Source organism: Anopheles stephensi, chromosome 3, assembly GCF_013141755.1.
Source record: "Anopheles stephensi strain Indian chromosome 3, UCI_ANSTEP_V1.0, whole genome shotgun sequence".
NCBI lineage: Eukaryota > Metazoa > Arthropoda > Insecta > Diptera > Culicidae > Anopheles > Anopheles stephensi.
The window spans coordinates 34044994-34060102 of NC_050203.1; the positions used below are offsets into that span (position 1 = coordinate 34044994).

The 15109-nt window shown below is 47.7% G+C and overlaps 1 protein-coding gene across 11 annotated transcripts in view; it reads left to right on the forward strand.

Annotated features, from left to right (window-relative positions):
- Positions 1–12530, forward strand: part of LOC118509621 (la-related protein Larp4B-like) — a 45367-nt gene extending 32837 nt beyond the window's left edge. For all 11 annotated transcript variants that reach the window (XM_036050466.1, XM_036050467.1, XM_036050471.1 and 8 more), the window contains exons 7-8: positions 37–3769; positions 5449–12530. In XM_036050466.1, the coding sequence (XP_035906359.1) occupies positions 37–3769; positions 5449–5870 (4155 nt within the window). In that variant the 3' untranslated portion in view covers positions 5871–12530. The remainder of the gene's footprint in view (positions 1–36; positions 3770–5448) is intronic.
- Positions 12531–15109: the final 2579 nt, after the last annotated feature.

Sequence of the window (15109 nt, forward strand, 5' to 3'; positions counted from 1 at the left end):
AAGCCAACGAGTACAAATGTGTGCTTCTCCTTTCAGCCATTCCAGCAGCAGCCACTGTACAGCGGATTCGTGCCATCGTGGCAGCCCGCACAGGGCAACTATTTCGATATGAGCCCGTACATGACGAATGGAATGCAGCCGGTGACGGTATTTTCAACCGGTGGCAGTACGCCGGCGGCTAGTGGGGGAGGTGGCGGCGGTACGGCCGGCGGTGGCAAACAGCAGAACGGCAGGTACGGCGGAGGAGTGCCGGGTGGTGGTGGTAGTGGCGGTGGCCACCGTCAAAATCCTCGCAACAAACGCCAGCAGCAGCAGCAGCAGCAACAGCACGGAGGCCTTGCCAATAACGATGGTCAATCGGTTACAACGAATAACAGTGTCACCGGTACAACTGGTGGCGGTGGTGGTGGTGGTATGCACCGGCAACAGTCGAACTATCAGACGCAAAGCGCCGGTAGTGCCGGTGGCGTTACCTCTGCCACCGGTGTACAGTCGCAGGTGGCCACCAGCTATCAGGCATCTGCTGCCGGGGCAGGAGGCAAAAGTGCTGGGCTGCTCGGTGGCAAACCTGCCACGGCTGGCACGGCCACCGGCATGGCGACAATACCGGGCACGGTGTTCGTTCCCCAGTATGCGCACTACGTCGCTGCGGCACCGCTGCAGCATCAACAGCAGCAACAGCAGCAGCTTTACAGTGGCCAGCAGCAGCAGCAGCAGCAGCAGTCGGACGGTGGAGCGATGGAACTGATCGTGCGAACCGATATGCAGCAGCGACAGCATTTGTACGAGGACGACGGTAGCGCATCGGTCGGTGCCAACACGGTACTGGTGCTGCCTACCTACGCTGCCAGTGGTGCAGGCGGTGGTGGTGGAGGTGGTGGTCGCAAGAATTCCAACACCAACGCCACGAATGCGTCCATCATGCCAATCGACGGCTCTCAGCAGCAGCAGCAGCAGCAGCAATCTTGGGTACCGAATCAGCAGCGGCGGAACCCTCGCCGAAGGAAGGACGACATGATGATGTCGATCGATGGTGGCGGCAACGGTGGCGTTGCGAACGTTTCCGGCGGCATGTACGGTACTACCGGTGGCAACATGCGTCACACTACGGCCTATAGTAACAGTAGCAGCAACAATAACGGTAGCAGCAGCAACAGCGGTGGTGCAGCCAGTGTGAATAATACCAGTAGCAATAAGGTTCTCATGCATACAACTAGTCTCAACCAATTGACGCCTTCCACCGGTGGAGGAAGTGGTGGCGGTGGAAAGTACCAGGGCCGCGGGGGTGGTGGACGCGGCAGTGATAATAATGGATACGTCGGTGGTATGATGGTGGTCTCCCAGGAGCATCACGGCGGTGGTGGCTACCACGGCTCGCACCATCAAAGTCGGAACGCGGCGGGAGCGAGCACGGTGGCGCCATCTGGCGGATTACTCGATTCTAGTTCTTCCTATCAGCAACAGCAGCACGGTGCTGGTGGCGGTGGTCATAATAAGCAGCAGCAGCAGCAGATGCAGGATATGATGCATCATCAGCAGCAGCAGCAGCAGCACCAGCAACAGTATCACCAGCATCAGCAAATGAACCAACACCTTAGCCATCATCAACAATCGCACCATTCGTCGTCGTCCGGTGCGAGCAATCATCAGGCGCAGCACAACAGCAACAGCCACGGCCATCATAATCAAGCGCAGGGAGCGGGGCAGTCGCAGTCCCAGCATCATCACCAACAGCAGCAGCAACACCATGCGTTGCAGCAGCAATCTTCTCACCAGCACACGCAGCAACAATCGCAGGTCTCCGCGGCATCGCACCATCCTCATCATTACCAGCAGCAACAGCAGCAGCATCCGCACCATCAACCATCGGCAGCCGGAGGGTCGTCAGCGGCGGCGAACAGTAGCAGCAGCAGTAGTGCGGCCACCAGCTCCACCAACACCAACCACGCCTCTTCCCACAGCAGCACCAGTGTTCAGTTCGATCTCGAACCGGCGGCATTTCCGCCACTGCCGGGCCACGAAGGCCGTAGCCTCACCGCGACGGGATCGTCCGTGGGTGGTGGGTCCGCTGCCGGCAGTAACGCTTCGCCCGGTGCGGGAGGACGGTCCGGTTCCAAGGGTGGATCGGGCTCCGCTGCTTCAGCTCACAGCCAAACGGCGACCCATCCGCATCCTGCCGGCGGTCTTGTCCCAGTGAATGCTTCCGGCGGAAGTTCCAGTGCCAGTTCCTCCTCAACCGTCGCCCATCGGAGTGATGGGTCGGCGACGGACGGAGGACTCTCATCCAATGTAGCCACCGCAGCCGCTGCTGGTTCTGCGGCAGTGTCCGGTGGTGCCGGAGTGCCATTAAGCGTCGGCACCGCACCACCACCGCCAGCACCGGTCGTATCGGCCTGGGGGGAAAATCATCGGCTGGCGGACGTTGTCAAGGGTACGGCGAAGGCTGTCCGCCCAGCAGCAGCAGCGGGTGCTGCAACGGCGGCCGCAATCGTGGCCGGCACCGCCACCGTACCGGTTGTGTCCGCCAACAGCAGTAGCAGCATCGAGCTTAGTAAGAGTAGCGGTACGGTGATGGAGGCGAAAGCAAACGAATCCGGTCCAACGAATGGTGGCGGCACTTCCGGTGCGTGTGGAACCAATAGCAATCCGCACCAGCAGCATAATCAACTACCTGTGATAAAGGGCAGCACGAATGCCTCAACGAACGGTGGTGGTGGTGGCAGTCAAACTGCTGCTGCCACCTCGTCCACCTTCTCCTCCACCTCCACTTCCTCTCCAGCTGCGACACCTTCGGTTGCTTCAACCACTGCTAATGCTAGCGTCACCACCGCTACCGCTGCCACTACTACGGCTGATAAATCTACCAAGACTGACGTCTCGTTGTTGCAGATGGCGCCCGCGTCAACGACGAGCCGGGCTACTTCCACCACTACCACTGCTGCGCTAGATAGCGCTACCAGTAGCGGATCGTCGTCGTCCGCCAAGGGAGACCACCCGGCGACTGTTCCTTCCGCACCCACAACGGCCAATGCAGCCACTATGACATCGACTGATTTCACAACCAAATCCTCCACCTCCGTTACGTCGTCTGCCATCGCCGCGAAAAAATCGACCTCAGCGGCCGCTGCCACCAACCATACCGTTCAGCAGCAGCATGCCGGAAAGTCGTCGTCGAGCGCGGCGACGTCTGCCCAACCACCGCCTCCACCGCCAACCTTTTCGCTGCAAAACCACCCGCCGTTAGTTCCGCACGACAGTAGCAGCAGTAGTAGTGGGAGTACGGCAACGACGACGGCCAGCAGCGCCCCTCAGGTACGGTTAAGCTACGCCCAGGTAGCGCAACATTTAGCCGAACAAAGCAGCAAGGACAAGGAACAGCAGCACGGTCACAGCGAGAAGACGGTCGGCAGCAGCACTACTACACCTGCCGCCTCATCCTCCTCGGGTGGAGCGGGAGAGAAAGAGAACGGCAGCAGTGGTAGCAGTGTAACGGCGGGCACGGGTAGTTCTTCGTCGGCCTCAGAGAGTAACGCTTCGGTGTTGGCAGCAACGTCGACGACAGCCTCGTCCACCACTGGAGCTACTACCGTTCCGCACGGTACTACCGGTGGTGGTGGTGGCGGTTCGGCTAATGCAAGTAACAATAACTCCTCCGGTGGATTTATTGGTGTCGGAAGCAGGCGTAAAGATTCGGGCGGCTCGAGAGGTTCAGCGGGCACGGGCGCTGCGCATCACCACCATCACGGCGATGGCTTTCGAGAACAACGAGGTAAGGAGAATAGACTTAAGTACCATTCACAGTTGTGTTTGTAAAAGACTTGAGAAGGCCCCCCTCCCCCCCTGACAAAATTTGTTAGGCACTGAAGGATTTACGCCTAAATGTATGCAATCTGCAGTACACGTTGCGAAAACTTCACAGTGTGCTTTCAGTGTGGTCAAAAATGGTTGAATAAAGTCGAATGAAATATTGCTTATTATTCGATCAAATCCCCCTTTCCCCTATTATTATTTTTATTTATAATTCCAGTATTACGGCATGACGCCGTATTGTCAACACCGCATGTGTTGACGATTACAAATTCACAAATATTAACAAGGCATTTCCTCCCTGTTATTCTGCCTTATCCCGGGCATGCTCGGTTACCCCTTTCCCCTATCCTGACCATTTATATTGGGTTACAGGAGCTACGTAATAATTTTTGGTCACGCTAGGAGTGACCAATCAGGCTTACAAAATACACGGTGTTTCCGGACTGTAACGGAACATTGGTTCGATGGATACTTGTTAACGGGCATAGATATTCAGCAAAGGAGGAAAAATAAGAATAATAACATTTCAAACTACTTCTGGCTAAAGTCTGAATAGATTTCCCCCCCCCCCCCCCACGCACGGACACTCATTTTTGTAACTGAGTTACCCAAAAGGGTATATTTTTCAGACTTTTAACTGTAAGTATTAATTAATTAATTATTTATTTATTATTTTTAATTATAATAAATAATTATTACAACGATTTCTCACATTTTTGCTTAACTTTTACCTGAATTTAAGGCAACTCAGTAGCGAAAAGTAAGTGCCGTCAGTGGGGGGGCCCTTTAGCCCTAAATTTAGCTAAAGTCTGAATAGATTACCCCCCCCCCCCACTCACGGACACTCATTTTTGCTACTGAGTTACCCAGAAGGGTATATTTTTCAGACTTTTTATTGTAAGTGTTTATTTATTTATTATTTATTTATTATTTTTAATTATAATAAATAATTATTGCAACGATTTCTCACATTTTTGCTTAACTTTTACCTAAATTTAAGGTAACTCAGTAGCGAAAAGTGAGTACTGTACGTGGGTGGGTGGGGGGGGGGGGGGGATCATCTATTCAGACTTCAGTCTCACTTCTTACAATGTATATTATCTTGCTCTACTCGCTGTGGCTAAAGTCTGAATAGATGCCCCCCTACTGAGTTACCTTAAATTTAGGTAAAAGTTAAGCAAAAATGTGAGAAATTGTTGTAATAATTATTTATTATAATTAAAAATAATAAATTAATTAATACTTACAGTTAAAAGTCTGAAAAATATACCCTTTTGGGTAACTCAGTTGCTAAAATGAGTGTCCGTGAGTGGGGGGGAGGCATCTATTCAGACTTTAGCCCTCGCTGTTTAGTAACAGTATTAAAGAACAACGCACAATGTTTATATCAAACGAGTTATGACCATACAAAAATCGCACTGTGCAATAAAGATGACAGGCCACAGTGCTGCACACAAAAGATTCTACGGGGGGGCCTTCTCGAGTCTTTTACCGTAGTAAAATATTCCACAGAGATATTCAAGTAGTTTTGGCTATACTTGAGTACTAATACAGCTTAGTAAATAGAATGAAAATATTGTAAACAGCCACCCAACACTTCGGTAAATTGTTTGTAATCATATTACTTTTTTTTTGTAGATACACGCTACAGTCAGCAACACGGTGCAGGTGGAAACACCAACGCACGCAACTCCAAAGATTACCGTCAGTCTTCCGGTGGTGGTGGCGGCGGCGGCCACACCAACGCCGTTGGATCTTCCCTCCTCCATTCCGGTACCGGCGGTGGTGGTGGTGGGCTGAGAAATGCCACCTCCTCAGAGCAAAACAACAACAATCACGCGCATCACCACCAAGGAGGCGGAGGTGGTGGTGGCCGAAGTGCCGGAAATAACAATAACCACCACAATAACAACAATGGCGGTGGTGGAGGAAATGCAAAGTCTCTTGCTGCTGGTGGTGGTAGTGGCCGGACGGTACGCTCGCACCAGCTGAAGGACTACCAACAACCGCACCAGCAGCAGCACCAAACTCACCAGACACATCCGCGCAGTCCCAAATGATGGCGCTTAATATGGATCTAAAAGTGTGCTTGATGATGACACCCGCCTGATGAAAGGAACGTTCTTTCAAGCACAACCCCAACACACACCACCACCAGCATAGCATGCAGACGATGATGCGGACGTTGGACATCGATGTGCATCGTAATTGTAAGAGACTCCCAAGGGGATATATATGGTAGCGGTACGGCAGCTGTTGTTGTATTGCTAGTAGTAGTGGTAGCCGTGATGAGCGCGTATAGGAATGGTGTGGTGTATGTGTGTATTGCGAGGATAATAGCCGGATTAATGGGATAATCAGCGAAGCGCGAAGAGTGTATAAGAATGCTCTTTCTTTAGTGACAACGCTTTCTTGTCATTACTGTTAAGAGCAATGCGTTGAATATTGATTTCGTATTATTTTCTTCTTTTTGTTGAGGGAAATGTTCAGCATCAGCATCGTTTTGTGGAACAATTATTTCATTTGCCTGTATTTGAGGATACGAATATCAGAAAAAAACCGTGGATTTAATGGCACACACACATCCCTTTACTGTTTATTGCTTGTTTGGATGTTTTATTAAGTAAAATTTCAAAACTTCACACTGAATAGTCAGCACAAATAGCGTTGCTCGATAGGCAAACCTTAATGCTCACGACTGCTGCACCGAGGAGAAAGAGAGGGAGCGAGAGAGAGAGAGCGAGAGATAGCGAACGTTATGTTGATGAATCTCACCGGCGGGGAAGGAAGCAAATATGATATTGGTGATGCTGTTTTGCAAGTTGTACAACGCGTTGTAAAGCGGTCGCTATTTGGAAAATGCACTCCCATCATCTCTTCTGTGTCGTGGCCGCCCCACACACCAACAACACGCCGTCTTCGGTTAGTCTATTTGTTCGCCAAGTGAGGGAAGTGAAAGAGCGGTGTTTAATCACAGCGCCAGAAATAAATATGCTGCTAGCTGGCAGGTGTTTTTAAGGTGGCCAACGCTTTGCAATATACACAAATACCAAAGCCATACTACTACCATCAAACGAAACCGGGGTTGAGCTGTGCGAGAGAGAGAGAGCGCGTGCATCAGTGGGGTGGGCGGGCTTTGGGTGGGTTTGTTTGTGTCGATTTGTTTAATTGTTTTTGTTTGCTTGTTTGAGTCATTGCAATGTGTTTGTGTCGTGTGTGTATGTGTGTGTGCGTGGAACAGGATAACGTGTTTTTCAACACTATCGAGTCAGCAAAAGGGAAAAAAATCTAAAAGCTTCATAAAATTTGGATAGCAAATTGTATTTCGATCGACACACACATACACATACACACATACACTCTCACGACCTATATGAATGAAAATATTTGTTTTTTTTATCTAATTATTACTATTATTTTGTTTTTTTTCTACCATTTCCCTGTTACGTTTTGTTTTGCCTCCTTCTCTGCGGGCGGACATGAACGCGCGCGCGCGCGCGATGACCTCTAAAGAGGCCGCACTCGAACCGAATCCGCGTGTCCGCCGCCAACTTATCATTATTGACTTTATTAATTATTATTATTGCTACATTTCTTAATAGTGCGCGGAAGCAGGATAGCACGCGGTTAACATGTAAGCCTATTGATAGCTCTTTTTAACTGCAGTTCTTTGTTAATTTGTTGATAATCGATTCGTGTGATGGGTATATATTGGGGGGGAAACACAAGCGCGTGGGTAGAGATAAGTACCGGAGGCTTCCTGACCCTCGTGGAGGGAAAGCTGGGAAGAAGAAATACAGGCATACAGGAATGATGAACGCGGAAGGGAGGAGTGCGGTGTGTTCCAAAAGCACAGGAAAAATCTGTTACTAAAAAGCTGTGTATGTGTGTGTGTTAATAGTGTTTGCGTGCTAGAGTGCAGAGTGGAAAAGGGATATGAAGGTGGATAATTTAAAGCACACACACACACACACACACACACACACACACACACACACAAACACTAGCTATGTTCTCTGTTCATTAGACCTGTATATAATAATAGCGCAAACGGACGGGGGTTTTGCGGTGCGAAAACTCACACACAAACACACACACACACAGAAACATCTCGATCTCGTTTACGCGGTCACAAACCAAGTGCACTAGGGAAGCTCTTTGGTTTAGTTTTATGTTGAGGGGCTCATAACGGATTTCGGATGCAGATGATGGTGGTGCACTGTGTGGTGGATACGCGGACAGTTGGTTTTTGCTGATAGTGACAGACTCGCGGCACCCTCCATTAATGGTCCCAGGGAAAGAATCGTCGAATAGAAAGAACAGTTCGTGGTGCATTTGTGTCGCCTCAGGGCTATCTGACATGACTAATAGCGAATGCTGGAGGACTTTGGTAGCCAAGCGCTGTAGCATTATCATTATCGAGAGTCCTTTTCTTGTGACTCCAGTCGCTGGACATCGCATTGATCCTACATCCTACAAAGCTGTCCAACTCCTCGGTCGAAACTCGGTGACTTGTGACCTTACACACGCATTGCTCTCGGTTTGACTTGAGAGCCTCCCGGGGAAGCAAAGGAGTGAGCTAAAGAATCTGTTGCCATCAGCATAACTAATTGTCCGTCCATCGTATCTGTCGCTGAGATAGGAAAGTCGAGGTAGCGTGATAGCAGAGTTAGGGGTCTAGGCAAGCTTATGCCGTCTATTTTGCTAGTAATGAAATGGACTGGAGCGTAGCCGTAGAAGCGGCGGATAGCTACAAGCTAGTGGATCTGCATCTCTAACGCCTAAAAAGTAATAGAGACCGATTAGAGCCTTCGGTTACTAGCTAGGAAAGCGTGTAATAGGTACGCCTAAAGTTAAGAAGCTGTTGTTGGTGAGGGTTGTAGAATCCTAGCGAGAGGTTGCGAGACACATGCAGAGAGGCACCCTGTTTGCCATTTCAGATAGTTACCGCCGTCCTTTGTCCTAACCTAGTTGGCTTTCAGATCAACCGACAGCCCTACACTACCACCGGTATCGTCGATTTTTGGAAAAAAATTTCCTAGAAAAGCCTTTCCGGTCAGCCGCAGGGACGAATTTTATTGAACCGTTTTTACCAATTTCTTATATTGACAATCCGCGGCTATAGTAGTGGTGATGATGTCCTTTCTGTTTCTGTTCTGTTCAGCTCCATTCCAAGCACACAACTTAAGCGAGAGTTCTTTGCCGCGCCGCGGATAACAATCCTGTTCTGTTGTCTCCCTCTCGTCGTTATCCAAGACAAGCAACGTGTGTGTGTGTGTGTTTTGTGCGCCGGGAGGGTGTGTTACAATGCAATTGAATTGGTTATCATAGGAAAGTGCAGCATGCACACACACATACACACTCGCGTATAGTAGCTTTTAAGAGCGCCAAATGTGGATTTCATTTTTTTCGTTTCGTCCTCTCGGGTTACTCGCTAAAAAAAAACCCGTCCGGGGGGCCAATTATATGTACATCAGAATTCCCAGCGATTTGTGTGGGAAGACGGAGAGTAGGATTCTGTTTTGCTTCTGGCAGTCATAACATTTGTTACGCGCCTTATTACCGATTGCCTATCATCTGGTTTTGTCTGTTTGCTTGCTCGTACGGTCCCCCGAAGTAAATGATGAAGACGATCGTAATGATGCTAAGATCAACTTGCGATCCTTCGCCCCGTGCGTCACTCCCGGGGTGTGGTAGTAGCGAGAGGGTTTGGTAAGCGTTTGTTTTTTGCCTTTATTAGTAGTATGCCGTTTTATTGTCTAATGGGTTTGCTCCGTCAATGTTTGTACTAGCGGGAAACTATTTTTTAAATCGATCATCATCAATGCCTTAGATTTTCTGACCTTCCCGCGGAACTTTGGCGTGTGCGCAAAAGTGTAGCAGCAGCAGCAGCGCATCGTCTCCTGTTGTCTGGCTTTTGTTAACGATCTTACTTAAGATACAAAGAGCCACACACACACACACAGACACAATCCTTGGAAGGATGAGCACGTGCAGGGGTCCCTCTGCTCTCTGGTAGTTAAAGCTTTAGTAAAAAGGAATGAAGAGAATGAATAGAAAGTTGTGGCGGCTCATACGATTTGCGAACGTTTTAGATAGATAGACGCGCTACAAGGATATACATACACATAGATATATATACACAAATATAAAAACATATTGCCCCCGCCCCGGATCTGTGGGGGGTGATCCGCATGAAGACACATTTTAGAGACTGCAAAACTTAACAAAACATACAACACGACGACAACGCCACACCGTTCGGTACTTGGCCGGCGAGGTGGTTGAGAATGCGAATCAATTCTCAATGCGCCTCGTTTTTTTTTGGAATTGGAAGGAATGTCTGCTGCTGGTGTGGTGTGGTGTGTACGTGGGAAAGAGCGGACAAGAGCGATGAAGCGGATGAGCTACACAAAACAACTATGATATACAACCGTAGGTTAGCTTTGTAATGGAAATGGCGGGAAAGGCGGTAGAAGACGCTACGGCAAAGCTACACGCGGTAGTAGTCCCTTCCGGGGTAGTCCTGTCCTGTGCGTTCGGCATTGAACCGTTCGTTACGCAACACTGCAAAACAAATCGGGGAAAAAAGGGCCGTTCCCCCGAAGTCAAGTCAAATAGGGCATGCAATTGCTGGTACTGCAATAGTCGGAAAGAGAGAGAGAGAGAGCTGAGCTGTGTTGTGGATGGGCTCTGAGCGTGTGTGTGGAGCGCCGGTAAAGTGTAGGATACTAAAGAATACTTAGAATTAAAGTGCGCGAAGTTAAAGAGCAGGAAGAGAGCGAGAGAGGGAGGGAGAGAGGGAGAAAGAAAGTTACAATATCGATGTAGACAAGAAAGATATATGGATTATATATATATATATATATATATATATACATATAAATATATAAATGTAAGGGAAAAAAAGTATATACATTATATATACACATTACTATATACACAACTCTAATGATAAACGAAACAAAAAAGAGAAACAAACAAAAACAAATGGTTAAAACATAAGCGGGGGGGCACCGTTGATTTAGAAGCAAAGGAAACAAAACAAACAAAAAAAGGAATGGGATTTGTTAAAAATGCGAAGCAAAACCTTTGCCCTCCCTCCCTCCCTACAGCGCAGGGTTTCTTATACGTGTGTGAACGGATTATCGCAAGGGCAGAAAGTAGTCTCTTCTGTGGGAAAGACTGAAACACTATTGTCGGACCGATGGGGTGAGGTTGAGAGGGGGGGGGGGGGAGTGGTGGGGGTAAACAAACCACTCCTTTCATCCTTGGTGAACAAGGGAAACGATACAAACGTGCTGCCACAGATACTAGTTCGGTAGTCGGTAATGGTGATAAAGTTACTGTTGAGAAACGGAAGAGGAAGCGATAGAGGAAGACAATTGGAGGATATGATGTTAGGAATAAAACAAAAAAATTAAGCATGAGAAAACCTGCAACACACACACACACAAATGCATTAGAGAAAATGAAGGGAGAAAAAGAAGGAAATAAACACACACACACAAATACGCAAACAAAAAAAATTATAATAAAGCACGGGGAGTGATTAGAAGCAACCGTATATTGATCACATGATATGAAAAGATGTGGCAGAAAAAAAGAAGAGAAGAAAAAAAAACTACAAAAAACAAACCAATTGGCATAGAAAGACTGCAGCAAAAATGGGGGCGGGGGAAGAGAAAAAGTAACCCCTAAGCCAGGTGAATTATTGGCCACATACAACACATTGGCGTGCATGTGCGTGTGTGTGTGTGTTGTGTTTATGTATGCAAAATGATGCCCCATTGATGCGAGGATGGGCCGGAACCAAAATATGTTTAAAATATATGGTAGCTTAAAAATCAAAAAGTATATAGGGAGCGAAATGCGGTGTGAGCGAGAGGAGTCTAAGTGACTAAAGTCCTGTTGAATGCCTGTCTCCTACCGTAAATATCTCCACCACAAACAAACAAAATCCCCCAACCACCACACAAACTCCCAAAATGTGCGATACTATTAGAACGACCAAGCCGGTGGCAGGAAACGGACGTAGAATGTTGGGCGTGTTAATGAGACAATGTGACAAGACCCGAAAGCCTTGAGCTCCACGGTGGTGGTGGAGGGCAGGCAAGAGTATAGTAGTGAATCATGATGGTTAAGCGAATTTGAACGTTGATAATACCTACTCTAGTTGCTAGCAAGGAAAATGTAAAACAGAAACACCGACACAACAAATAATTGGGTGAGACGAGACAGTGATGGGTGGCGCGACACGCGCAAAAATAACAAAAAAGGGTAAAAGAAAAATACAAAAACAGTAACAGCAAAAGAAAAAAGAGAGAAAATAAGGAGCAAAAAAAAAATCAACAGAAGGAAAGAGAAAACAAACAAACAAACGTTGTTGTAAAATAAGTAACACAGAAACACACGGGAGGAGCAAAGAGTGTTGTAAGTGGGGTGTAATACACGCGAACCGGAAACCTCCCCCCCCTCCCGTGCTATTGTGAGGAGTGGTGGGGGGGAGGGAAGGATAAGAAGGAGAGAAGAAAAATCCCCCGAGAGGTGGGAGGAGGAGGAGGAGGAGGTAGTGTAGGAGGATCCCGGAAGTGTGTGTGTGTTAGTAGGCGAGTGAAGCAACCGTCTACTAACTACTACACGCGCTGATATGAAGTATAAAAGTAAAAAAAAGAGTAAAAAAGCGAAACTACAAAACAAACACAAAAAAATACAAAAAAGAGAAACAAACTTCTTCTTTTCGTTCTTCCTGCGTGGTTTGTATGGTTTTTATTGAATCATCTGTCCGCTTGTGTGTGAAAGAATTTAATGTGGTTTTCGTTTTTATTTTCAGTTCGCGGTTTATTGTGATATGTGTTCCGTGTTGTGAAATATCACTTGTAGAAGAAGAGTTGTTTGTTTAGAGTTGAAATTTCGATTGGAACTGGAATCGGGATCGGAATTCCATCACGAAGGAAGCCGACGTTGAGCCACATGTAAGATATTGGGAGGGAGTGTCTTGAAGTTGACGGATTAGTAACAACAGTCCCTCGTTGAAGTCTCCAAGTCCAACTCTATGGAAGGTGTCATGCGAAGCGCTCGAACTTCGACATGAGGGGCAGTGGTCTCTCCATTCCTTGGTTTCGCGGATGACATCGCCATCATACGACGGGCATCTGCGGTGGTATGCGAGGCGTACACCCGACTGAAATGCGATGCCGATAGGATTGAGGATTGATGATCAATGCGACGAAGATGAAGTAGATCGTTACCGGAGGCTCTGTCCCGAAAGCAGAGTATTAGTTGACTTAGGCGATCTTGAGCTAGTAGAGGACTTTTGTTACTTTGGCACAACGTAAAGCAGTGAAATCCGAAGTCCAGGGGAATCGTGCCTGCTACGGGCTCCACAACCTCCTGAGATCCAGAAGACTCCTAACACGTACGAAACGCGTGCCGTATATCGCACACTGATACGGCCGGTAGACCTTTACGGACACCATTCCTGGACTATGCTGGCAGAGGAATCCAATGCACTCACCTCATTTTCCAGCGGCGGGTTCTACGGACTATCTTTGGCGGTGTGTGCGAGCGAAGGCTGTGTGGAGAAGGTGAATGAACCACGATCTGAGCTGAGCTGTTTGACGATGCAGACATCGTGACGGTTGCCAACACGCTGGTTAGGACACGTGAGGAGGATGCTGGACTCATGTCCTGCCAGAAAGGTGCTCGTCAGTGACCCGTTCGGCATGAGGCGTAGAGGCAGTGATGGGTCAAGATATTTGAAGGCCCCGAGCGGAATAGCATTTGAGGAACCTCTAAATCAGGAGGATCAAGTGGAGTCAGACCGGAGGGAGATCGGGTACAGCCATGGACTGTGTTTCCTGGAACACTGGATTGGACACCACGCCATGTATTTTAGACGTGCGCCATAGGAGCAGACCAAGAAAGAAGGAGAAGATCAGCATCACATATCAGGTGAACGTGGATGGAAAACTCTCAGGGTGGGGTTTGCCAGCTCAACCTGGCGCTAGAGAGGACCATTCGTAACTCGGAGGTGAAAATTTTGGGGACCATCTTGTATAAGTCAATTCAGATCCTGGCATACGCAAATGACGCATAGATATGATTAGTTTGAGATTTTCTTACCTAGCATCAAAGTCAGGACCAAAGATTACTAACCTAACTTAATATAAAGCAAACGTCAATTTACGCTGGGGTGGTTAGCTCTTAAGACTCTTTTTAAAATCTGTTTAAAAATCGCGTGTGTTTTTGGTGTGGAATAGACAAGATCGGAAAGGATATAAATGTTAAAGTACGCGGCTCTCGCCTTTGATCAACTGCTCATATGTGTAGGATTACTATACGGGCTGGGTCGTTTGGTGTCATTTTCATGACGTGACCAGCTTACCGGGCTATGTTTCTTCATAGTCCCTGCTCACATATGGGGCCAAAGAATCCATTTAACATCATCTTCTTAGTTTTCGACAGAGCCCATGTCTCTGAGGCGTATGTTAATACTAGAACTATAAAGGTTCTATACAGTTTCGTCCATTGGGACAGGTTTTTTGAGTGGAGAGGTTTTCTGCGGCGTTAGTATGGCTGATTTCTGAACAGTACCGTATGTCATATATGTAACTCTATTTTGTTCTGTTTTACATCTATTTTGTTATCAGTACTGACAGTAGACCCTAGATAGGGATTTTTGAAAGGTGCGATCACCTATCTGTACATCACATCTGCGGAAATCAGTGTTTGTTAGCAGGCTTGCTAGAGGTGAGGTTAAGAGTCAACTGTTCGATCGTTTGGTAAGCTTCTCCTACATGGGAGATGCTTAAATCAATGCTTGTCATCAGCATACCAGGATCTAGATTGTTTTATAGAAGATTGTCCCCAAAATTTCCCCGTAGAGTTTCAGATTGTCCTCTCTAACCAAGGGATTGAAGAGAAGACAGGATCCCTGCTCAATATGCTCAAACACACTTAAACCTTATGGGTCGCAGCAAAGTCACTTCGAAGAATTATCAGTAGAAAAAGGTTCCGAATGTGTAGAAGGACAATAACGAAGCCGCTACAACGCTACTGAATGCTGGAAAATGTATAAGGGCTTTTGAAAAGCCTATCTCATGTGGCATACCGGAGGACTTTCCCATTTAAAGAGGAAATGTACTAGATTAAAATTTAGATGGAGAGTGATGGCAGTGATATGTCTGTTCGCCAAAAAAGCTAGGCCGCAGATGTTTAGATAATGTTTTTTCAGGTCCTACATGTCTAACTTATATTACCTTGATGCCAATCCGTTTTTTGGAACGTTTGTCGATAC